The sequence below is a fragment of the Aquarana catesbeiana genome, linkage group LG13 (genome assembly GCF_042186555.1).
Source record: "Aquarana catesbeiana isolate 2022-GZ linkage group LG13, ASM4218655v1, whole genome shotgun sequence".
NCBI lineage: Eukaryota > Metazoa > Chordata > Amphibia > Anura > Ranidae > Aquarana > Aquarana catesbeiana.
The window spans coordinates 58,452,671-58,478,516 of record NC_133336.1 but is presented as its reverse complement, the minus strand read 5'-3'; the positions used below and the strand labels follow the sequence as shown (position 1 = coordinate 58,478,516).

At 43.0% G+C, this 25,846-nt stretch overlaps 1 protein-coding gene across 1 annotated transcript in view; it reads left to right on the top strand.

The window, feature by feature from the left end:
• BRF1 (BRF1 general transcription factor IIIB subunit) overlaps positions 1–25,846 on the top strand; it is a 643,919-nt gene that overhangs the window by 262,402 nt on the left and 355,671 nt on the right. The window contains exon 5 of the mRNA XM_073610050.1: positions 22,622–22,694. Within this exon, the coding sequence (XP_073466151.1) occupies positions 22,622–22,694 (73 nt within the window). The remainder of the gene's footprint in view (positions 1–22,621; positions 22,695–25,846) is intronic.

Below are 25,846 nucleotides of genomic sequence, written 5' to 3'. Positions count from 1 at the left end.
AGGTATTCCTCCATGTAGATGCATTACATCCAAACTGGGTACAGAAATGAAACTTTCTAAACCTCCTTTATGTACTAAAGCACCACTCCAGCCAATTTTTTCCCCCCCGGAGTTTGAAGGGTTACAGCCCCTGTCAGGTTTTTATTGCTGCGTGTTCTCAGTGTCTGGTCACCAAGACAGAAAGTGAGTAAAATTTCTCCAACCAGAAAATAAGCAACAATAAGTAATTCTTTTTTTTTAGCGTGGGGAAAGATGAGAACGTCTATGTGTCAGATTTTTATTGCTTTCTCTGTCCTTGTTGGAGAGATTTGCACACGTCGCCAGGATGGCAGATCTTCCAAACGCAGTGACAGATGGCACTAAAAACCAACAGAGGTCATATTTCTTCCTTGCTCTATGCGAGGGGAACTAAAAAATGTTTTTGCAAGAGTTGTGTGTTTTTTTTTTTTCAGCTGTATTGAGTAGACCCAGCGTGGTAATGTTATTATGTAGCTTTCCTCTTTGCTTGCAGTTGTTGCTGCCTGCTAAGTGTTGGGTGTCCACCCTATGGGCTTCAGGTGAGAATGAAAAAATAGGCGGAAGCAATGTGTGCAGTTGGTGATGAGAGGAGAACAGAAGAAACGTATTGATGAGTCTGCAATGGCAAATGCAGCAGTGCGACAGAATGAGGTGGGCAGAACACCCATTTTAAAATAGGTTTATGGAAAACATAATATACAGGGCCAGGGTGGTCATAGTCAACAGACTGATGCAGAAGACGTCAACTGGTTGGTTATTATGGTCAACACTGTCATGCAAAATGTATTACATTTTAATATCTCCTACTTTGCCAGGGCAGCCTTTTTCAACTCGGGTGCCTTGAGGTTTCTTCAGGGATGCCTTGGCAAAATGCCTAAAAATTGCCCTAAAATTGTATATAAGGCAGTGGGTGGATGAAGCCTGTATTTTAGTTAAACAAAGCCACAGGTTTTCATTGTATACCAGTACAACCTTCTAGCTGCCAACCTCCTAATGACCAGTGGCCTCATCAGTCTATAAGGAGGATGTCAGTTGCCTGCATATCATCTTTGTTTGACCCTCTCCTGCCTCTCTCCATCAGCTTTGGAGTCTCATTAGCTAAGTGATGGAGAGAAATTGAGGGGAAAGAGAAACATTGGAATACTAGTCAGTACCAGTGTGCAAAAATGTATTTGCTTTGGAAGAAAAAAATCACCTCTGACATTGGGTGTTCTAATTGTGTGGATGTTGCTGCATTATGTAAAACTATTACAATAGTTTTTACATTTTAGAATGGGCTGCCTCAAGATTGTCCATAATTGTAAAGGGTGCCTTGACTAAAAAAAAAGGTTGAGAAACACTGTACCAGGGTACCTATGTTATGATACCTGAAATCCCTTTGCCTATTCCCATTTTCAGGGTTGTTCAGCCCTTATGTGATCAGTCAGTTAAAAAGTGTTATTTTAGCTATAGATGGTAGAAAATATAAAGGAAGTGGGTGCCTTGAAGAATATCGATAAGACCATATTGATATGACAAGAATGTACACTGACTGCCCTCCTCATTGATTGATATGACAAGAATGTACACTGCCCTCCTCATTGATTGATATGACAAGAATGTACACTGCCCTCCTCATTGATTGATATGACAAGAATGTACACTGCCCTCCTCATTGATTGATATGACAAGAATGTACACTGCCCTCCTCATTGATTGATATGACAAGAATGTACACTGCCCTCCTCATTGATTGATATGACAAGAATGTACACTGCCCTCCTCATTGATTGGCAAGGAAGCACAGTATTGTATAACTTAGGAACAAGCATTAAAACAGTATTAAACCCAAAAGCAAACATTTATTATATTGCAGCTTACCAGCTCTTAGATGTGATGGTTGTATTAGTTTCCTTTTTTAGGCTTTCTTTTTAATTTTCATCTGGTACTACAGCCAGCAGGTCTGTTTTTCACATTGCAAGCTCTTCAGCAGAATGTATCAGTTTACATGGATGAGACAAACAGTGGTGATTAAAATAATCAGCTTTTATTTATTCATGCAAAACCCTTATCCCAAAAGGAAAAAAAAAAGTTTGCTCTAACTGCTTGTAAAGTGTGAGCTGGAGTTTGGCTTCAGTTTATTAGTGGTTCTTAGTCTGTCAATACATATAACACTACCCCCCTCCCCCAAAATAGAAAATGCTGCTGCCTGCTCTGCCTCCTGTGCTCGTTCCTCCAGAGTTGTCTCCCTAATACAGGGGGTATGTAACTGGCCAGATCGCCAGGTGAAAACAGAGAGATAAAGCCAAAAAAAATTAAAACCAATGCAGCTACCACATCTAATGATTGGTAAGCTGCAATATAATACATTGGGTTTAATATTGCTTTGACGGTGTTCTTTCACACACTCGAGCAGTCATCAAATTCCATAAAGACCATTAAAGTGTATGAAAAAACACCGTTGATGCCTGTTTGGCTGGCCGGGAAAACACAATTATGTGTACCATGGCAAACAGGCATTAATGGTGTTCTTTCACACACTTGGTTTTCAAATGATCTTCAAAGTTTTCCTGGTCAATCAATTATGTGAACACCATACATACATTACATACTTATTGATACTCTAAAAGTGGTTGTAAAGGCAGAAGTTTTTTTTTTTTTTTTTATCTTGATGCATCCTAATACTTATCTGAGCCCCCTCTCTATCCAGTGATGTGCACGAGTGCCTTGTCCATCTGGCATTCTCCCCTCCTGATGGCTGAGACACAGCAGAGCTGCCATTGGCTCCCGCTGCTGTCAATCAAAGTCAGTTAATGAAAAAATTGCAATTGTGTAGCCTGGATCTCCCTCTTGAACTGTAATCAGTATTGGTAAACTAGCAATAGTATTACAACCTAGCACCATATATATGGTGCAGTCCACATGACCATATGCAAAGAAGGAAGGGTAACCCACCACTGAGTTATGCCTTAACAGTACAAAACTTCCGTAGTGTGTAAAAGAGGAAGTGTCACTCTCTCCCATAGTAGGCTCCTGGGGTCATACCGTCTCCATCTCACAGAGCCTCAGAACACCGCATGTACTGCTTGCTGCGATCCCCCGTCATTATGCCTCTAGTCAATACGCCTCATGAGCTTAGCCCATGAAGACAGGAATGGACTGAACCTATAGAATATATATTTCTTACTGGGCAGCTCAGGAACCTGATCCGCAAATTGTACATGCTTCCACACCAGTGGACCGAACACTACTTCCTCTTTTGCCCACTACGAACCTTTTGGACTGTTAAGGCATTCAACATCAACATAACTCAGTGGTTGTTCTACTCCCTTATTCAGCCCAGTCCATTAGTACTTAGGATGTGGGTTTGCCTGGTTGTATGGATGTGAACGCAGCTGCAATTTGTTTCCCCGACAACGTTGTCTTTTTAATACTATTTGTTGAAGGCTTTTTCATCAGATTTTCTGCCGTTTTTTTACCCTGTTTCCCCGAAAATAAGACCTAGCGTGATTGTCGGTGATGACTGCAATATAAGCCCTACCCCCCAAATAAGCCCTACCCTGTTTCCCTGAAAATAAGCCCTACCCTGAAAAGAAGACCTACAAGGAGTTTAACTAGGGCTAATTTGGGGGGAAGGGCTTATATTGCAGTCATCACCGACAATCACGCTAGGTCTTATTTTCGGGGAAACAGGGTAATTCATGATGCTTTTTCTTTAATAAGAGATTTTAATTCAACCGTAGTGTTCCGTATATGTGACCCTCTTGGTTGGTTATCCTTCCTTTGCAATCAAAGTCAGCCAATCAGAAGGGAAAGAGGAGGGGGCGGACCACGGCTCCGTATCTGAATGGACACACAGAGCAGCGACTTGGCTTGGGTGCCCCCATAGCAAGCTGCTTACTGTGGGGGCACTCGTAAGGAAGGAGGGGCCAAGAGAGCAGGTGGCGAACCCGAGAAGAGGAGGATCAGGGCTGCTCTGTGCAAAACCACTGCACAGAGCAGGTAAGTATAACATGTTTGTTATTTTTAAAGAAGAAAAAAAAAGCCTTTAGTGACACTTTAAGCCTAGTACATATGAGCCAAGTGTCGGGCGGTATTGTCCGGTGCAATAGAAACCAGCCAACATTCAGCCCATGTGTATTGTGGCTTCCGTCGCTGGGGCATGACCGAAAAAGGTCTGCCGATCAGCTCCCGATCAGCGCTCTCCGCCAATGGCAGAGATCGGACCGGAGTGTTCTGGTGGGGCGGGGCGGCGCCCCCCTGTTGGAACACAATAGCACAGCAGGGGAGATTGCTGTACTAACATTGCATGGTTAGTACAGTGGCTCCTCCTGAGCTGATGTTTTTTTTGTTTTGTTTAGCCCTGCTGGGTTGAAAAAAAAAAAAAAAGCCTACTGATGTGTACCAGGCTTTAGGGTCTCCATACACGTCACAATCTAGATTTACCAAATCTATGAAATACAAAGACCTACCCATAGGCGTGCGCACAGGGTGTGCCTGGGCACACCCTAATCACCCCATGTGCATTAGCATTATCCAGGGGTGGCACCAGGTGGATGGTTGGGGTGCCGGTGGCCAGTGTAAATGCCCCCATTATATTAAAGGCTAGGTTCAACTAGGAACAAATTACACCTATACTTAGGATGCAAGGTAATATGCTCCCAATCAACTGTCTCCCACCATCAGAGCCTCCTCCCTGTGACAGCAGGTGGCGCTCATGTGTGTTTGAGCTTTGGGGTGCACACCCTAATGCAATAGGCTGTGCACACCTATGGACCTACCTAATCTATCTGATCAATTTGCATCCATTCAGGCAAGCTTTTGTATTACAAAGCAGTTGGTGGAGTTCGTAGACTCTGTGTGATGAGCTTTAGAGGCACGTTTCATTTATATTTTTAGTTTCCATACCCCTCTGTGGGATTGATTCGGTGGCTGCCAAGGAGCATTCTCTCTGATGTTTTTATTTCCAGCGTAGTATTAACCTGTGTTTGTTCAGGGGTGTTATCTGTGCAAACTAGATTTAGATGTAGACTGGTGGGCTAAGTCATCCCATGGCTTCTTATAAGTTTGGGAAACCTCCAATAAGAAGATCCCAAGTTGTAAATCATAACTCTGTTCTCTGGGATCTTAGCGTGCTCCCATCCACTTTTATGCATTCCAGCTCCTCCTGTTGCATTCTTCATTAAATAAGATAAATAAATGAATGGCAGTGAAACTCCTTTATAATGGTCACAGCAGGTGTTCAGACCCTGGATCTCAGCACAGATATCTCACTGGTAGAGTTTCTGAGTGGTATAATAAATCCCGTGTTTAAAGTCCATCTCTGAATTTTACGGAGAAGGTCGCCCGCCTCTCTGTAGCCCCTCTGGTTTTTTGTTTCGTTTTTTTTTTCCTTTAATTTTCACATCTTTTGCCAATCTAAATCCCATGCTGAGGTCCAGGTGACGTCCTCTCCATGGGCCTCTACAGGGCTCCCTATCCAACCTAGAAGCACCCTGCAGAGCCTAGGAGAGGAGTGTCGTTGAGAAGCACTCAGTGCACTACTAACCAGCTTGGGTAACCAGTCTGCTCAGCAGGAAATTCTACTTCTACAACAGTTAATGGACATCATTTCCTATTGAAATACACCTAAAAGTAGCCAATGGTTGGGTAAAGAAATGCCCCAGCAATAGAGTAGGAGCACCTAATTTTTTTTTTTTTTTTTTTTTTTTTTTACTTGTTCAAATATTTTATTGGTACAGAAAAAGAGTAACATACAAAGAATAGCAACTCTTGCAGATCAACTCCAACAGAAAAGGGAGAAAACAAGGTGCACAATAACGCACTAAATGAAATGGGACGCAGCCCACAACCATTTTTTTTATTTCTGCCAAGACTGCTTTAACCCTCCAGCATTTACCAGACACTGAGTTATCAATAGAGATGAACTGAAATTTCGGTGGTCGAAAATGGTGTTATCGGCATTTTGCCGATAAGAGAAAAAGGTGCCGATAATGACATTGATAATACACTCGACTTTGCAATTTTACTGTGCCTATGGTTTGTTTTTCATAGGGCATGTGGCTGAAAAACAGCATCCAAAAAATTGTGTTTTCATTCCATTAAACAGGGAGGTGCATTTTTGGTACTTTTTTTTTTTTTTTTTTAACTGACCAAAAATGCAGCAAGCAGGATTTTTACCACCACAACGGAAGCGCAACAGACCAGTGTGAAGACAGACATAGAATAGAAAGGGATACTTTTTTCTTGAGCTTTTCTTGCGCTAAAGGTGCCAATAATGGCTGACAAATTCATATTCATTTAAATTTATATTAATTAAAAAGTTGAATATAATACTGTTGCATATAAAATTATATATATTTTAAAAACTGTCATTTTTTTATTTTCGGCCAAGTGCATCCTGTATTTTTTATTTGGGCACCAAAATTTCCATTCGGTGCACCTCCTAGTTATCAACGTTGGATGGACAAACCATTTAAGTGCCCAACTTTAAACACCCAGACAATAATTTTTTAACACATCTGGTTGTTTTCTAGTTAAAATGAAAAAAAAAAATTCATGATTTTTTTTTTTATACACATGCCAAACTTCCCAGCAATTTACTGCTGAACAAGACAAGTGTACAGGCTGTTACACTAATCTACTGTTCTAACGGGCTCCATTGTCTGTGCTTTCTGGTGGTGTTTTTGCCTTTTTGTAGACTGTAATGGGCGATGTTTGCATTGCTACATTGCAGTGAACGCCTAAGATGATCGTTCTATTTTAAAATTGCAGTTTGCGTGCAGCACATCCAAATCTCAACATCGGTTATGGGAGATGAGAGGACCATGTCACATCAGCAACTTTGTGGCAGAGATTTGTAGCAGCTGCTTATTTTCTCTGGGGATTTATAGCTGGCTACAGAGTTGCTGCTGTCAGTGACTACAAAGCTTATCTATGCAGCTTCAGATTGCTGGTGTGCCATGTACATTGTATGTGGCAATGGATAACATGAGCAGCTTCTGAAGCTAGTTCTAAATGCTGCATAAAGTAAATTGCTCAGGGACTCTATGACATACTGCTTGGAATGTCTATGGCATTGAATGTAGTTCATTTTTTCCAAGCGGGGGAAACACTAAGGAGCATGATTCTGTTGCTGCAAATCACTGCCAAAAATCACTAGTGTGGCATGGCTCTATAAGGCCAAGCTATTAAAGTGTTACTAAACCCAGGACCCTGCATTCACCATATCTGGTCTCCCACAGTACACAACATGGAAATGCAATAGTTTTAGTAAATATAAACTGCTAAATACCTTTCCTCATCAGCAGTATATTGCAGTCTTGTGACTTCTATCAGTGTCTGGTTAAAGCTTGTAGGAGGAGTCTTCATTCTTCCATGGTTGTCCTATGAGGCTGCAGGACCCCTGACCCTCTGGACAGTGCTGATTGGCCTTGTGTTGATCACATGCACTCTCCAAGAAAAAAAACAACACTCTCTAGCAATACACACCGAACTGAGCATTTGCAGGTTGTCCCCTAGTCTGTACTATCTGTAGATAGTTTGGGGACTGTGGAAGAAGGTAAGGAACAGAGAAGACAGGAACAAACAGCCTTTACAGAATGCAGAGGATTAACCCCTTCCACAGTGAGTATAACAAGCATGCTTTACTGCATATACAGACTGATTTTACTGTTGTGGGTTTAGTATCACTTTAGGGCTACCAGTTAATATTTCGCTACCCATAACTACAACTTCAGGCAAGATTATTACTGTTGTGACAAAACAAGATTTAATGTAAGCAATGCCACTTAATTTGATATGCCAGCTTAACTGTACCTGGCGAAGGCATCCACCTTTAGATGCCTACACGTATGTTCACATGAGGCTGTCAAAAAACTGTCAGGAGACATTATTTCCTTCTTGCCACCTTCCAAATGCCTATTTTCAGTAGGTAGACAGTCTGCGGGGTACACAAGGTTTTTTTTTTTAGTTTTAGTTTTTTCCATTCAACTCCGCAAGCTGATCAGAAAAAAAACCTGACAGATAACTGTACTAACACAAGCAATATTAGTGTGGCGATTCCCCCCCCCCCCCATTGGCTGCCAGCACTGGTTGGATGCTGGCTTTCCTGCCTGCCTGTTGGACGGAAGTCGGGCGTAAGACTGCTGTTCAGCCGTCCTTTCAGCCTGTGTGTCCCCAACCTTAGCCTTGATCCTCATTGTAATGCACTGCATAAATGGCCAAGAAGAAGTTGCGGGTGGGGGGCCGTGTAGCACTTGACTTTCTATTCAAAAGTCAAGATTTGCATCTTGACACCTTGGCGCTGGCCGCACTCAAATATGCAGTCGGTGCGTGGGCCTTGGCTAAGAGCAACCGCATATTTACGTGAATTAGGGGCAATAGAGCTGTGCTGAGAGTGTGTGCTTGCACACTCCCGGCACAGTTACCGACGGCTAACGGAACATTCCCAATTGCTGTCGGCGCCAGCGCCAAGAGGTTATGCTGGATCGAAATTCAGCCGTTTCAACAGGGATTGGACAAATTTTGATCCATCTGTGGCTGTTCCCATTCATGAGGAGTTGATCTAATCGAATGCTCAAGAACGGGCTTGTTGGAAATTTTTTGTTCAATCAGCAGCATTTTTCTATGCATTATAACAGTGAAGGAGTCCCCGCTGTCCGACTAGCATAATGGGGAGGATTGCACCTTTCATATCGCTTGTGTGGATGGGAGTACCCATTCATGGTCCATGTATGGCCTCCAGGGATGATTGAGAAACTCTTTAAAAGTACATACAGACACCTGTGGGCACATGCATTTCATTTATGCTTCCAGACAAGGTAATGATCAGCTTAAAAACAAAACAAATTAGATGAAAACTTTGATAATATGTATGGAGTCATTTAAAACAAATCTTCCAATCATAATCCAAAGAAAATATTAGAAATAATCTAAAGCTTTGTTTATGGCTAGAATTAGTAGCACAGAAGCTAAAGTGTGATTCCGACTCAAATGGTGCCAAGAGTAGTGAAGTTTATATTGTATATACATATAGACATGCATGTATGTGAACCAGAGATCGAACGATTGTTGGTGAGGCTGATTATTGGCGGCCAATATTCACTTTTTTTTGAAGTATCGAGCATAAATGTACCCGATGTTACCGCTATTGCTTTAAGGGGTTTTACTGGGGTGATGCTTGCAGCTGCAGGCATCACCCCGATACCGTTCTTTAGAGCGGACGGTCGGCTTTATTGTAATAACAACCAATGCAGCCTCAGAAGCCGCTTGGCTGTTATTACAAGCAGCGGGATAGGGTGTCCTCCACCTTCCGTTACTCGTCCAGGCTCTATCGTCCCACCAGGAAGCCCAAGCAGCCAGCCAGGACGTCCGCCGGCTGACCGAAGACCCGAACAAAGCCAAAGCTTCATTCAGGTCTCGGCTCTAATAACCCGGAAGCGATGTCATGGCTAGGGATGAGCTTTGAGTTCAAGTCGAACTCATGTTTGACTCGAACATGGGCTGTTCGCAAGTTCGCCAAACAGCGAACAATTTGGGGTGTTCGCGGCAAATTCGAATGCCGCGGAACACCCTTTAAAAGTCTATGGGAGAAATCAAAAGTGCTAATTTTAAAGGCTTATATTCATGGTATTGTCATAAAAAGTGTTTGGGGACCCGGGTCCTGCCCCAGGGGACATGGATCAATGCAAAAAAAAAAGTTTTAAAAACGTCCGTCTTTTCGGGAGCAGTGCTTTTAATACCGCTTAAAGTGAAACAATAAAAGTGTAATATCCCTTTAAATTTCGTACCTGGGGGGTGTCTATAGTATGCCTGTAAAGGGGCGCATGTTTCCTGTGTTTAGAACAGTCTGACAGCAAAATGACATTTCAAAGTAAAAAAGAGTCATTTAAACGACTCGCGGCTATTATTGAATTGCCAGTCCGACAATACACATAGAAGTTCATTGATAAAACGGCATGGGAATTCCCCACAGGGGAACCCCGAACCAAAAAAAAAAAAAAAAGACGTGGGGGGTCCCCCCAAATTCCATACCAGGCCCTTCAGGTCTGGTATCGATATTAAGGGAAACCCCGGCCAAAATGTAAAAAAAAAAGACGTGGGGGGTCCCCCTAAATTCCATACCAGGCCCTTCAGGTCTGGTATGGATATTAAGGGGAACCCCGGCCAAAATAAAAAAAAAAAATGGCGTAGGGTCCCCCTCAAAATCTATACCAGACCCTTCAGGTCTGGTGTAGATTTTAAGGAGAATCCCGTGCCAAAATTTAAAAAAAAAATGGCGTGGGGTCCCCCCAAAAATCTATACCAGACCCTTATCCGAGCACACAACCTGGCAGGCCGCAGGAAAAGGAGGGGGAGGAGAGAGCGCTCCCCCTCCTGAACCGTACCAGGCCACATGCCCTCAACATTGGGAGGGTGCTTTGGGGTAGCCCCCCAAAATATCTTGTCCCCATGTTGATGAGGACAAGGGCCTCATCCCCACAACCCTGGCCGGTGGTTGTGGGGGTCTGTGGGCGGGGGGCTTATTAGAATCTGGAAGCCCCCCAGATCCCGGCCCTCCCTCCTTTGTGAAATGGTAAGGGCCCACCATTTCACTAAAAAACTGTCAATGTTAAAAATGACAAGACAGTTTTTGACAATTCCTTTATTTAAATGCTTCTTCTTTCTTCTATCTTCCTTCGGTCTCTTCCTTCATCTTCTTCTTCTGGTTCTTCCTCCGGTGTTCTCGTCCAGTATCTTCCTCCGTGGCGTCGGCGTCTTCTTCCCTTCTTCTCCTCGGGCTGCTCCGCATCCATGATGGCATGGAGGGAGGCTCCCGCTCTTCTCTTCATCTTCTTCTCTTCATCTTCTCTTCATCTTCTTCTCTTCATCTTCTTTTCGGGCCGCTCCGCATCCATGATGGCATGGAGGGAGGCTCCCGCTGTGTGATGCTTCTCCTCTTCTGACAGTTCTTAAATAACGGGGGGCGGGGCCACCCGGTGACCCCGCCCCCCCTCTGACGCACGGGGACATGACGGGACTTCCCTGTGGCATTCCCTGTGACGCCACAGGGAAGTCCCGTCAAGTCACCATGCGTCAGAGGGGGGCGGGGTCACCGGGTGGCCCTGCCCCCCGTTATTTAAGAACCGTCAGAAGAGGAGAAGCGTCACACAGCGGGAGCCTCCCTCCATGCCATCATGGATGCGGAGCGGCCCGAAAAGAAGATGAAGAGAAGAGCGGGAGCCTCCCTCCATGTCATCATGGATGCGGAGCGGCCCGAGGAGAAGGGAGAGAAGAAGACGCCGGCGCCACGGAGGAAGATGCTGGACAAGAACCAGAAGAACATGAAGGAAGATAGAAGAAAGAAGAAGCATTTAAATAAAGGAATTGTCAAAAGCTCTCTCTTGTTGTTTTTAACGTTTTTGACAGTTTTTTTGTGAAATGGTAGGGGTACCCCTTACCATTTCACACAGGGGGGGAGGGCCGGGATCTGGGGGTCCCCTCGTTAAAGGGGGCTTCCAGATTCCGATAAGACCCCCACCCACAGACCCCCACAACCACCAGCCAGGGTTGTGGGGATGAGACCCTTGTCCTCATCAACATGGGGACAAGGTGTTTTGGGGGGCTACCCCAAAGCACCCTCCCAATGTTGAGGGCATGTGGCCTGGTACGGTTCAGGAGGGGGGGGGGCGCTCGCTCGTCCCCCCCTCTTTTCCTGCGGCCTGCCAGGTTGCGTGCTCGGATAAGGGTCTGGTATGGATTTTTAGAGGGACCCCACGCCGTTTTTTTTTTTTTTTTTTTTAATTTTGGCGCGGGGTTCCCCATAAAATCCACACCAGACCTGAAGGGCCTGGTATGGAATTTAGGGGGACCCCCCACGTCATTTTTTTTTTAAATTTTGGCCGGGGTTCCCCTGTGGGGAATTCCCATGCCGTTTTTATCAATGAACTTCTATGTGTATTTTCGGACTTTTTTTCCTTTGAAATGTCATTTTGCTGTCAGACTGTTCTAAACACGGGAAACATGCGCCCCTTTACAGGCATACTATAGACACCCCCCAGGTACGAAATTTAAAGGGATATTACACTTTTATTGTTTCACTTTAAGCATTGTTAAAATCACTGCTCCTGAAAAAACTGACGTTTTTAAAACTTTTTTTTTGCATTGATCCATGTCCCCTGGGGCAGGACCCGGGTCCCCAAACACTTTTTATGACAATAACTTGCATATAAGCCCTTAAAATTAGCACTTTTGATTATTCATATTCGTGTTCCATAGACTTTAACGGTGTTCGAACAAATTTTTTGCCTGTTCTCATGTTCTGGTGCGAACCGAACAGGGGGGTGTTCGGCTCATCCCTAGTCATGACATCAATTCCAGGATTGCTGGCATCTTAAATGCGCCATATAATATATATTCAAAAACGCCGATCTTGACGTTTTGAATACTTTCAGAGAAGGGGGTTTGGGGTCTTATAGACCCCCGATCTCTCCATAAAGAGTACCTGTCACTGCCTATTACTGTCACAAGGGATGTTTACATTCAGTGATTTAAAAATGTTTCTTTTTAAATGGTCAGCATATCGGTACACAATATCGGCCTGAGAGGTGGCCGAAATATCAGTATCGTATCGGCGCCGAAAAAACGATATCGGTCGATCCCTAATGTGAACTTTTGCTATTATTTGTAAATGCTACAAAACATTTTTCTATGTTTTGCAGCATTTATTTACCACCCCAGTTCCAAAAAAAGTTGGAATGCTATGTAACATCTACATGAAAATAGAATACAATGATCTGCAAATCTCATAAACCCGTATTTTATTCACAATAGAAAATATATCAAATGTTTAAACTGAAAAAAAGTACCATTTTAAGAAAAAAATAAGATAATTTTGAAATTGAAGACAGCAACACATCTAAACAATATTGTGATAGGGCCATGTTTACCACGCTGTAGCATTCCCTCTTCCTTTAACAATACTTTGTAAATGTGACCAATTGCTGGAGTTTTGGGAGAGGAATGTTGTCCCATTCTTGCCTGATATGAGATTTTAACTGCTTAACAGTCATGGTTCTTCTTTCTCATGTTTTTCATTTCAAGATGGGCCTGATTTTTTCAATTGGTGAAAAGTCTGGACTGCAGGCAGGTCAGTAAAGCACCCGGACTCCTCTACTATAAAGCCATGCAGTTGTCATAGAAGCAGTATGCGGTTTAGCATTATACTGCTGAGATATGCAAAACCTTCCTTGAAAAAAAGATGTTGCCTGGACAGGAGCATATGCTGCTCTAAAACCTGAATGTATCTTTCAGCATTGATGATGCCTTTTCAGATGTGCAAGCTGCCCATTCCATACGCACTTTTCAGCATTGATGATGCCTTTTCAGATGTGCAAGCTGCCCATTCCATACGCACTAATGCAATACTATACCATCAGAGATGCAGACTTTTGAACTGAGTGCTGATAAAAAGCCAGAAGGTCCCTCTCCCCTTTAGTCCGGAGGATGTGGCACCCATGGTTGCCAAAAAGAATGTCAAGTTTCAATTAGTCTGACCACAGAACAGATTTCTATTTTAAAACAGACCTTTTAAATGAGCATTGGCCAGGAGAAGATGGTGGCATTTCTGGATCATTTTCAGATATGGCTTCTTTGCATGATTGAGCTTTACCTTGCATTTTTGGATGTCTGTGTTCAGACAGTGATATTTGAAAGTATTCCTGAGCCCATACAGTGATGTTTACCTTGCGCACAAAGATTTCTCCAGATTCTTGCAATCTTTTGATGATATGTACTGTAGATGATATATTTAAAGTCTTTTTCAATTTTACATTGAGGAACATTATTCTGAAATTAGTTGACAATTTTTAGAGGCAGCTTTTCACAAATTGGTGAACCTCTGCCGCCTTAACTTCAGAGACACTGACTCGCTAAGATGCTCTTTTTATACCGAATCATTATACTGACCTGTTGCCAATTAACCTAGTTGCAAAATGTTCTTCCAGCTCTTCCTTGTTAGTACCGCTTACTTTGCCAGCTTTTTGTTACCCTGTCCAAACTTTTTTGAGACCTGTTGCTATTAATTACCCTGTTTTTTTCTTAAAATGGTCCATTTTCTCTGCTTCAACATTTGATATGTCTTCTATTTTCTCTTGTGAATAAAATATGGGTTGATGAGATTAGCAAATCATTGCATTCTGTTTTATATAGATTTTACACAGAGTTCCAACCTATTTGGAATCCCCCCCACAACAATTTTTTTTTCTAAACTCATCCCATCGCCAGGTCCTGAGAACCGATTTAAAAACCATTTGTGTAAATATAAACCAGAAATAGGATTTCCAGTGAATGTTCGGGAGGGAGAAGCACACAAGCTAAATAAAGAGCGGGGTTGTAATTTATAGAGCTCTGCTTCTTTTATTAGTTTGGTTTCACTAATCTGGAACATAGGAAGGGGGCTGCGTTACCAGCTGAAGGAAGGATAGAATGGAATGTAGTATGAGTTTAGTATGAGAAGGGGGTTTTACATTAAAGCGGAGTTCCAGCCAAAAAATATATTTTTTTAAAAAACAAGTCAGCAGCTACAAGTACAGTAGCTGCTGATTTTTAATAAGGACACTTACCTGTCCTGGGAGCCCGCAATGTCGCCCCCCCGGGGCCCATTTGTCCACCTTGGGTGCAGGCACCACTATTCCAACTAAGGGAAACCAGCAGTGGAGCCTTCAGGCTTCACAGCCTGCTTCCTACTGCGCATGCGTGAGTCGCGTGGCGCTTTGCAAATGGCCAGCTCCTCTTCTGGGACACACACAGGTCCCAGAAGGCATCGCGGGAGGAGGGCTCGCCACAAAAGAGGACGTGATGTACTGTGCCGCGGCCGGGTCAGGATGGAAGTAAATGTATTTTCTCTAAAAAGGCAGGTAAGAAAAAAATAGATATCCAAAAACAAGGGGTGGAGAGGGTGGTCTTTAATTGAAGACCCTCTTGTAAAAGTGGGTGGAACTCCGCTTTAAGGTAGAAAGGAACTTTTGAGCATGCAGCCGTTCGCAAAGTGGATAATAAAGTAGCATGAGTCTGGATTAAATTAACAGTATAATGCTAAATATTCTCTGGCAGCACCCATATTGTCTGTAGTGATGAGAGATCCTACCTGTATGCAATTTTCTGCTCCAGGGCTAAACTACATGGGTGAATTTTATCTGATTCTGCGGAGTGATTTGGCAGCCATCTAATCTGCAAAAAGCTAATATTGTGTAATCATACAGTGAGATGATTGTTGGCTATGGTTAAAGGATAAGTTAATAATAAAAAAAAAATGCATTTTTTATTTTTCTTCTTAGGAGCCTGCAGAGCATTTTACACCTGCAATCAGTGGATCAAGGGTGCAATGTCAGGCTCCTGCAGACTGTTCGTACATCTCTGAGCCCGTACCTCCATATGGCCCCTTTCACACAGGCGGACTCCGACAATGGATCTGCCTGCTCAGCGGGGAATCTGTCCGCTGGTCCCCGCTGAGCAGGTGAATGGCAGGTCCTGACACAGCCCGCTGTTCTCTATGGAGCGCTCAGATGAAAATGGACCACCTGTCTGTTTCCATTAGATCCAATTGCCAGATGGATGGTGAGTGGATCCCCATCCGTCTGTCTTTCAGCAGATTTGATGTCAAGTCCCTTGACATCCACTGCTTCGTAGAGAGCAATGGATGGTCAGATCAGGTTTGCCTGAAAAACTTACAGGCAGACTTGATTGGGGGGCCTAAGGCCTCACCTACACTTCCAATTAGGGCCTGCAGTGGATTCCTTTGACTGGAATCACAGGTAGCTGTAAACAGCTGTGCAAATCAATGATGAAAGCCATGGTTGTCTTGATGTATCCACACATACTGCGTTTAGAGAGACTGCATCCAGGGATGATTATCTGTCCCTAGCCTGCAGACCATTTTATTTCTCCATCCGTCATTGTCAGAGGAGCCTATGGGCTGTTAGTTTCGGAGCTGAAGGATGAGTGAATGGACTACAGTTGTGCTGATCGAGTACAAGTCCATCTGCTGCGGTGGAAGACGAGATTTGTAGTTTATTAATTCACATATTCCTGTGAATGAATGATGTGGCTTTGTTGGTGGAGCACTTATACCCTAAATACGGCCATAACATGTTCTCAGGTGAACTTAGCATTTAGCCCCTTCCTGCCCACCTGGTGTCGTCCTTAAACGTTCTTAACGCCCAGGGGGATGGGAAGGATTGGCGATATTGTGACCACTGTGATTGGCATATGTGTGGTGTGTCTGCATTAAAGCCCAGCTTTTTGCTGCTGCACTTATGGGTCACTGGGGCATAAAGGGGTTAGAGGTCTTGTTACCAACTTAAAACATTGCAGATAAAATGTACAGAAAATGTAAATATTTTAATTGTTTATGTGCCAGTTTCACTTTCCATAAAGATAGTTTTATTTACTTGCAGGTTTGCCTTTGAACTTGACTTAGAGCAGGGATGTGCAATTAGCGGACTCCCAGCTGTTGCAGAACTACAAGTCCCATGAGGCATAGCAAGACTCTGACAGCCACAAGCATGACACCCAGAGGCAGAGGCATGATGGGACTTGTAGTTTTGCAACAGCTGGAGGTCTGCTAATTGCATATCCCTGACTTAGAGTATATTTCCTAGCACAGCCCCTCTCTCCTTGCACATTATAGCCCTTCCCTCTTCACTGTCACAGGTCTTCCTCGGGGTTACCATTTCTGCCAGCTCACCCAAGAAATGATCCAACAGTGTGGCCTTGCAGGACCGGAGTGACGTCATGACATCACGTCCGCTCCAGGCTGGAAATAAACACTTTTTTTTTGTTTATCAAAAGCTCAAAAATTAATGCTTTTGCTTTTAAAGGTAAGAGAAGAGATTTGGGTCTTTTTGTCCCCAGATATCCTTAATTAATTTACAAGGGATGTTTAGATTCCTTGTAATGGGAATAAACGTGATGATAAAAAGCTTTTTTTTTTAAGGGACAGTGTAAAAATAAAAAATAAATGAAATATGAAAAAAAAGTAAAGCGCCCCCATCCCTGTGTGCTCGCTTGCAGATGCAAATGCATACGTAAGTTGCGTACACATATGTAAACAGTGTTCGAGACCTCCTGTGTAACTCTAAACCAGTAACCTGTAAAGGTGTTTAAAAAAATCACCTATAGAGATTTTTAAGTACTGTAATTCATCACCATTTCACGAGCGTGCACAATTTTAAAGCGTGAACTGTTGGGTATCTATTTATTCGGCGTAACACAATCTTTTATATAATGCAAAAAAATTGGGATATATTGTGTTTTTTGTTTTTTATTCATTAAAATGTTTTTTGTAAAAAAAAAAAAAAAAAAGTTTGAAAAACCGCTGAGCAAATACCGTGTGATATAAAAAATTGCAAAGGTCTCCATTTTATTCCCTAAGGTCTCTGCTAAAAAAAAATTATATATATATAGTTCTACGTTAACTACTTAAAAAGTGCCAGAAAAGGCAGTGGTTAAAGCCTCGCTTCAGACAAATGTTTTTTCTTTTTCTGTTTTGTATTGCGTGCGTGGGGGGGGGGGTTTGCTCTCACTTTCTGTGCGGTCACTGGTACAGAAAGTAAAAAGAATTCCCTCCTATGGAGACACAAATAGCAATAAAACAGTATAACTTTCTAGTTGAGTGACAAAGCTCTAGAATCTGTCAGATCATATTATTGTCTGCAAACCCTTTGAGGGGCTTTTTCTTCACGTCCTGTCACAACGAAACCCATTGTGATGTGATGTCATAAGGGCAAGAAAAGAGCGAATATCTTCGGAGGGACACAGCTCTTGAAAAAATATCCTAAGAGCTCGTTTACACGTATGTTTACATGTAACACAGGCCAGTACATGTACATAGATTAGCCATTGATGTGATGCCAGTTCATATCTGTTTAATGCACTGATGAGCATTGACTGTTTTTCAGTGTCAACATGCAATGCAGAGCTTATTGCTGACAATGGCAGGGCATGGAAATGATAGATTGTTTGGGGGGGGGTGTGCAAAAAACCTTGTCCATGTCCAGCTGTATATTGCTTGCCAATGCTGGTATGGATGTAAAATAGGTGTGTGTGCAGGTTTCTAACTCCCACTGTATATGAACCTCTGTCCCCTTTTGGTTATGTTTTTTCTGCATGTTGGTAATCCTTATTTATTGACATGTGTTTGATGAGAACTGTCTTTATTGGTCAGCAGATAATCAGATTAAAGCATCCCCAGCTGCTGTTTTCTAGTGCGGCTTTACCTTGATGCTCCAATTCAGCATGGCAACAGTGCTTTACTCTTACCCAAGGCTGATTGATATTACAGCCATTCTAGTGCTGGTAGCTGCTCCCTATAAAAGGTCCCTTGCACTCCTCTATTGTAATGTTATGGAGAAAGCAGAGAATGAGAGTGATGCTTGGTAACAGGATACGGGGATCATTTAACCCCTGTAAGAAGATCTCACGACTGGCATCTCTGAGAAAATCCAGAAGCCAGCGACAACGTGAACCCACCATAATCCTCTCATAGATGGATATTGGTTTTGGCTGAAATTATTTTATAATGTAGCAGATTTTCACCAACCTTGCATTTTCAGCATTGAAGAAAGATATGATTTGCTTTGTTACTTTGGAAAAGGTTATCAGTAGGGATCAGTGGCGGCTGGTGAAGTTTTAGGGTGGGGGCGCCAGACCCCGCCATTCCTTTTTGACCCCTCCCACTTCTCATAAGCCCCACGCCTTATAGAATCCACCCACTCCGTCCCCTGTATTCCACTTGCTTCCACCCATAGTGTCAGGTGTATACAGCCCCAGCCTCACAGATCTGGGTATATAGCTCAGGGTATACAGCTCATCATCACAGATCAGGTTATACAGATCAGGGTGTACAGCTCAGCCTCTCAGATCAGGGTATACGGCTCAGAGTATACAGTTTTGCCTTTCAGATCAGGGTATACTGCTCAGGGTATACAGTTTAGCCTCACAGATCAGGGTATACGGTTTAGTCTCACCAATCAGGGCATATAATTTAGCCTCACAAATCTGGGTATACAGCTCAGCCTCACAGATCAGAGTATACAGCTCAGCATCACAGATCTGGTTATACAGCTCAGCATCACAGATCAGGGTATATGGCTTAGGGTATACAGTTTAGCCTCTCAGATCAGGGTATACAGCTCGTGCCACGCCCTGCACACTTATATTTTAAAGTGCGTGTTGCATTTTTGCACACGCAATTTTGTTGCGATTTGGGTTTTACATTTTTCAATGCTTTTTTTTTTTTTTGCTGTTGTTGTTTGGTATCCTCTTGGGGGGGAACCTCACACACAATTTTTTTTACATTTTGGCAGGGTTCCCCTTCAAGATTCTCAACACACAAGTCGCACCGCAAGTCGGATCATCTTGATACGACTTCTGGTGCGACTTCTTCTATTCAAATCAATGGGCTCCCATAGGGAACCATTGTTTTTGAATAGAGGCAGAGAAATGCCGGAAGAGGCTTAACGTTGTGTACAGCATTAAGCTGCGTTAAACCTCGTTTAACACCTTTTACCACTGTCTGGCGTTTTTACAGCTCTAGCGCTGGAGCCTCAGAACATGCCGGTCCTTGGTTTTTTTTGGAGCTTAAAACCGCAATGTCTGTTACAGCTCAAAAATGCCATGGTGTGCATGAGGCCATTGAATAACATGGAGTGGCGTTTTTAACAACTTCCTATCCGCGTTATAGTGAGAAAGACGGCTACAGCGCGGACCTACTTTGCCGGGAGGGTGTCCATAGACGTCGTCCTGTGCTCGAGAGGCCTGCGCTCCCCCCTGCAGGGCACATGCGGCCCGCTCTGTAATCAGCGAGCCTGAGACTCGGCTGATCACAGATCGGAGTACGGGGTCAATCCCGGCCCTTTACCACGTGATCAGACCAGAGAGCTGGTAATCGGCTTTTTTTTCTCCTAGCGTGAGGAGGAAAAAAAAAAGCCAATCACCGGCGGCTGTGAGAGGGACATCAGTCCCGATCTTGGAGAGCCTCTGCAAAGGCTTCTGTGCCCACCTGCACCACCTACCAGTGCCCACAGTACCACCTATCAGTGCCCACAGTGCCACCTATAAATGTCACCAATCAGTGCCTCATCACCAGTGCTGCCTATCAATGTCACCTACCAGTGCCCATCAGTGCCACCCATCAGGCCCATCTTATCAGTGCCTATCAGTGCAGCCTCATCAGATATCAATGAAGGAGAAAAATTACCTGTTTGCAAATTTTTATAACAAACTATGAAACGTGATTTTTTTTTTTTCTCTTCAAAAATTTCTGTCTTTTTTTGTTTGTTTAGCAAAAAATAAAAACCCAAGTGGTGATTAAATACCACCAAAAGAAAGCTCCATTTGTGTGAAAAAAATGATAAAAATTTAATTTGAGTACAGTAGCATGACCGTGCAATTGTCATTCAAAGAGTGACAGCGCTGAAAGCTAAAAATTGGTCTGGGCAGAAAGGGGTTTAAGTGCCCAGTAAGCAAGAGGTTAAGCTACAACAAAAGCTAAATGCCGCTGTAAAAACATCCGTGTATAAGGCCTTAGACATATGCCAGACTTCCACGCCAGAGTGACAGGGTGGATTTGATTTAAGTCGAGTCTCTTTAAACCCCTAGTAAAAAGGTTTGATTTAGATCATAATTTTTAAAGAATGACTGTCATCTCTGTCCCGCAGCGGCTCTTCCTTTGACCCGCTGTTGATTCATCGACAGTCCCATTCACTTTATTGGGACGGCTGGTGATGGGGCAGTGACACAGCAAGGTGAGGGACGTGGCAGCAGCAGGTGAGTGGATGCCCGCTAACAGGCACTGCCATGATGGATCTGAAACAGACAGGTGCTCTTGTAAGCACTTATTCTTGCTGGTAATTAGAATCTTTAATATTTGCAAACAAAATTAAGGTTTCCTATTTAGAATAATAAGCTGTTATGTTAGTAAAACAGCGATATCAGAACCGATTCAATCATACAGTTTGTAGTGTACATAGATTTTTAAAACCATGTGATAAAGGAATATTTTTGGACCTTGTTTTATCTCATGGCTACTGTGAAATTTGTGTGAATGCATCAATGCAGTGCATGTTATCTCAGCTTGCATTCACTGAATGAGTTTACAAAAAAAAAGTAAATATTGCAGAATATACAGCCTCATGATACATAACCAAGCTCCATTTCATGCTGAATAAACTAAATGATTACTGCATCTTAAATAGAAAACTCTTTAGATATATTTTTACTCCAAAAGCAATAAATTTGATAAAAATAAAAAAAAAATCAGATTTAAATTTTAAAACAATCTGATTTTTTTTTAATCATCGATTTTTCTCCACCCTGCAGAAGAGTGAACATTCAGGCCTGTGTGCGGAGTGCTCCTGAGTTTTGTGTGCTGCATGGAATCCTAATAGATTTAGACCTTTTGTGTTTGAACATACATAAGCCTTTATTGTTTGTGTGTCAACTGGAACATTTCTTGTTGCCCTTAGCAACCTAACTAAATCCTTTTTTAATTTTCAATCCTGTACCGCAGACTAGACTGTTGGATGTAGTTTGGTTGATATGGGCAAGAAAATGTCCTTGTTTAGCACAGTGTTCATAAGCCCCAAATTGGTCATCACAAAGTCCTCATGTGTATGGACCTTTTATTAGCTGTAAACTCCTCGAGCATTAAATTCCTGGCACTTTCCTATGCCCGCAGGTGTACCGTACAGCCGCTAATACAAGTGGATGGCTGTACACAGCCTTAATTGTGTAAACACAGATTATTTCTGCACTGACGTTTACCCACGTGTGACATATATATCCCCAAACATGAGGGTGGTGTGTTTGGGGAAATACATTGTATTTGCTTGCTTTGGTAAACGCGATGAACAAGCTTTTACTTGTGCCCAGGGAGTGCAAGTACCACGTACATCCACCAATACAAATAAAGGGCTGTACATTCTGATTCTTCTTGTACCACATTGTAATGTAACTGTAATGTCTGCCTTTATTTTGTTAAGCATTGGCGCTTGTTGGCGCTATATAAATCCTGTATAACAGGGATATGCAATTAGCGGACCTCCAACTGTTGCAGAACTACAAGTCCCATGAGGCATAGCAAGACTCTGACAGCCACAAACATGACACCCAGAGGCAGAGGCATGATGGGACTTGTAGTTTTGCAACAGCTGGAGGTCCGCTAATTGCATATCCCTGCTGTATAATAATAATAATACATGGTTGTACCCATTTATGCATTTGCATTTAGCCATGCATATGCTCGGGAAGATACGCTGCGTACGTGTGCATGGGTAAACCTTGTTGCAAAAGTGATCAGCGTTTTTCATTGAGCAGCATGCGGCCATTTAGTTGTAATGGAGGCTGTACGCGGCTCCCCGGGCACTGGAAAATGCCAAGGAGTTTATGCTTCAGTGGTTTCAGCTAGTAAACATATGAGTGCATGACACCTTATGGCACTTCTAGCCAACTTGTAGAAATTTTTTTTGTGTTTTTTTTTTTTTTTTGATATGAGAAACTCCCTTTAAAAGTGCTTTAACATAATGCGTTTCTTTTGATCCTATTTCTCTCCGGTAGTATAATGATGTTTCTTTTATTCTGGCAGGTGAACGTCTATGTCCTGGGGAAAACCTTTCTGCTGCTGGCCAGAGAGCTCTGCATTAATGCTCCAGCTATAGGTAACATTAGAACTTCACTCCAGTCTTTCTCAGTACAGTCTTCTGTAGATGAAGTAATTACACAAAGGAAAATAGTTCCTCTCTCAAGCAACCCTTTTCTGGTTGGATGGTCATTGTGTCTCATTTCCCAGCATGCATTGCCAGTACGTTGGGAGTAAATGTGCAGTAGCTGCAATGCAGCCATTTGTTGGCTGAAGTGTTAATGAGAAGACAGTTTATTCCTTCACTGAGATTAAAGTGCTTTGGTAATATTGCACGCTCCTGGGGAACTGATACTGGACAGTTTCATAAATAACAATTTGGCCTACAGCATGCTGCCTGCAGGTTGTGTAGGTGACAGGAACACTTTGTTTTTGCTTTAGAATACATTTTTTTTTTTTGCAGCTAAAAGATTTAAAGGCCAGTTTCACGCAGATTACGAATCCCATAATCAGAATTTGTTTTTGGCACAAGATAGGAAGCTTTCTGAGCTAGTTAGGGCGGTGAAAAATGACAGGTTCACTTTGGGGCAGGTATTTACCTTGCAGGTGCTCCCCTGATGGCCCTTTCGCACCTTGCCTCTGCCTGAAAAATCACTGTGTAAAGACCGGCCATAGATGATGCGTTTTTCTTTTCTGCAACCACGGGTTGCAGGAAAGAAAATCACTTGATTCCCCCATCAACACAGTCAGTGTTGGTGGGGAAATCCTTCCTGCGGAGCTGTTGTGTTCTCCCGGCGGAGTGAGGGGGGAGGGACTCGGGGGGCCGTCCCTCCAAGGAGAACATAGTGATTGAAATAATCACATATAATACATGATTCGAGTCTCAGCCAGTCCCTGCTGAACTATCTATGGCCAGCTTAAATTGCAACACAACGCTGGATTGGAGCTTAGAAAAGAGAAGAACCATTCTCCTGCTCCCACGTGTCACCAACCTGGTGACTGTTCTCTTAGCAGTAATGCTCTATATTTTTCAGTGAGGGTAGGATTAAGTGTTGGGGTCAATTTACAGGCATTGTACACTTGCAAACGTTTTTGCTGTTTTTATCTATTTGTGTAGTTATATTTCTTGTATTGTTTGTTTGCCTTACCTTGTTATGATTGGCTCACATGTTGTGGCTGTAGTTTGAAGCGTCATAGCTGATTGATTCCTCTATGCCCATATATTCATTCACTAGCTTGTCCCTATTTGCTAAAAAGACAGGCGGCTTCTTGTTCCAGGTCACACAGCCTCCAATCCATGCCTCACCATTTCCAATGTGTTGCATCACATATGTTAGAAGTGCTAATGTGATGAAAGTGTGTCTCTTCCCCGCATTGCTCTGTCTGCTTGTGTCTGTTTAAGATCCAATTACTATTCAGCTGTTACCTGCAGAACACTAGACTGAGAGACTCAGGGACTGTGGGATATGTAGTTTCTTCACAGGAAATGTCAATTCTCAAACTACAGAAAGAGGTCATGCATTAACCTGTGCAATGCCATTCCGCATGCCTCATGTTTGAAAACAAACTGTTGGGGAAGGAATGTGAAGGTTTACTCTATTATAGGCTGTGTGTATAGCAGTGGCGGCCCGCCCATTAGGGGCGCACGGGCGCTTCCCCCCCTATCCATGCATCCGGCCCCCTAATCTACATGCCGGACGCATGGATTCCAATGGGGGTGTTTCTTTTGACACCAGAGGCTTTAACAGGCTTCAAAAAAAGGGTGTACTTGGGGCGCAGAGCACTGTGCTCTGCACCCACCCAGTTGTGTGAGAATAGCGAATGAATATTTGCTATTCTCACACTGATCCTCCTCCCGCCCAATCAAGAAGCGCATCCTAAGACCTGTCCCCTAATTGGCTGAAAGGACAGGTGATCCTATTGGATGCCTAGAAGAAGGAGGAGATGCACAGTGGAAGCCGCCGTGATGGAGAGGAGGAGGAGATGCCCACCTGGAACCTGGAATGGGGTAGGTGCTGGGTTGGATGACCGATTGACCGCAAGACCCACAGTATAACATATGTATACAAATGACGCCATCAATCTACATGATCAGTGCACATCTTATGATGGTGGAAAACACAAGGTGCAGGTAGCCTTTAACCCCTAGGCAGAGACAGTACACAAATATGCAGCCTCTCGCTGGGTGGAACTCCCAGTGATCGGGAGCAGTGATCAGTGTCGTCAGTTAGAATCACTCCCTAGGACACAATCCCTACAGCGCCACCTAGTGGTTAAAACCTACACTGCCAGTGACATTTTTACAGTAATCAGTGCAATTTTATAGCATTGATTGCTGTATTAATGCCAATGGTCTCAAAAATGTGTCAAAATTGTCCGATGTGTCCGCCATAATGTCGCAGTCACGATAAAAATTGCTGACCACCGCCATTACTAGTAAAAAAAAAAAAAAATAAAAATGCCATAAAACGATCCCCTATTTTGTAGACGCTATAACTTTTGTGCAAACCAATCAATAAACACTTATTGCAATTTTTTTTACCAAAAATATGTAGAAGCATACGTATTGGCCTAAACTGAGGAAAAAAATGTTTTTTATATATTTTGGGGGAAATTTATTATAGCAAAAAGTAAAAAATAATGTGTTTTTTTTTCAAAATTGTTGCTATTTTTTTTGTTTATAGCGCAAAAAATAAAAACCGCAGGGGTGATCAAATACTACCAAAAGAAAGCTCTATTTGTGGGAAAAAAAAGGATGTCAATTTTGTTTAGGAGCCACATCGCCCGACCGCACAATTGTCAGTTAAATCGACGCAGTGCCGAATCGCAAAAAGTGCTCTGGTCAGGAAGGGGGTAAATTCTTCTGGGGCTGAAGTGGTTAAAGCAAACTTTATTAAAGGAATATGGAGTATGCCATTGCTAGCCACCTCCTAAAATGTCCTGGTATGCTGGCTGCTTTTCCAGTCACTGACTGGGAACAAGTCCGCAAATTGGGAAAGGAAAAGTATGAAGTCTTTATACTGGTTTTAGGTTATTGAGCATCTCAAAGTATTTGAACCAAGAGACTCTGCATGACCGGTTATAGCTGCAGTGCTGATCAGTGTATTCTGATGGCAGGGAAGTCTCTCCACTGTGAGAATACAATAGCTCGGCGAGAGGATTCCTTCATCCACATCAAGTGTGTGGATGGGGGAATTGGGTTTTTTTTGTTTTCAACCCAGAATCGTCTAT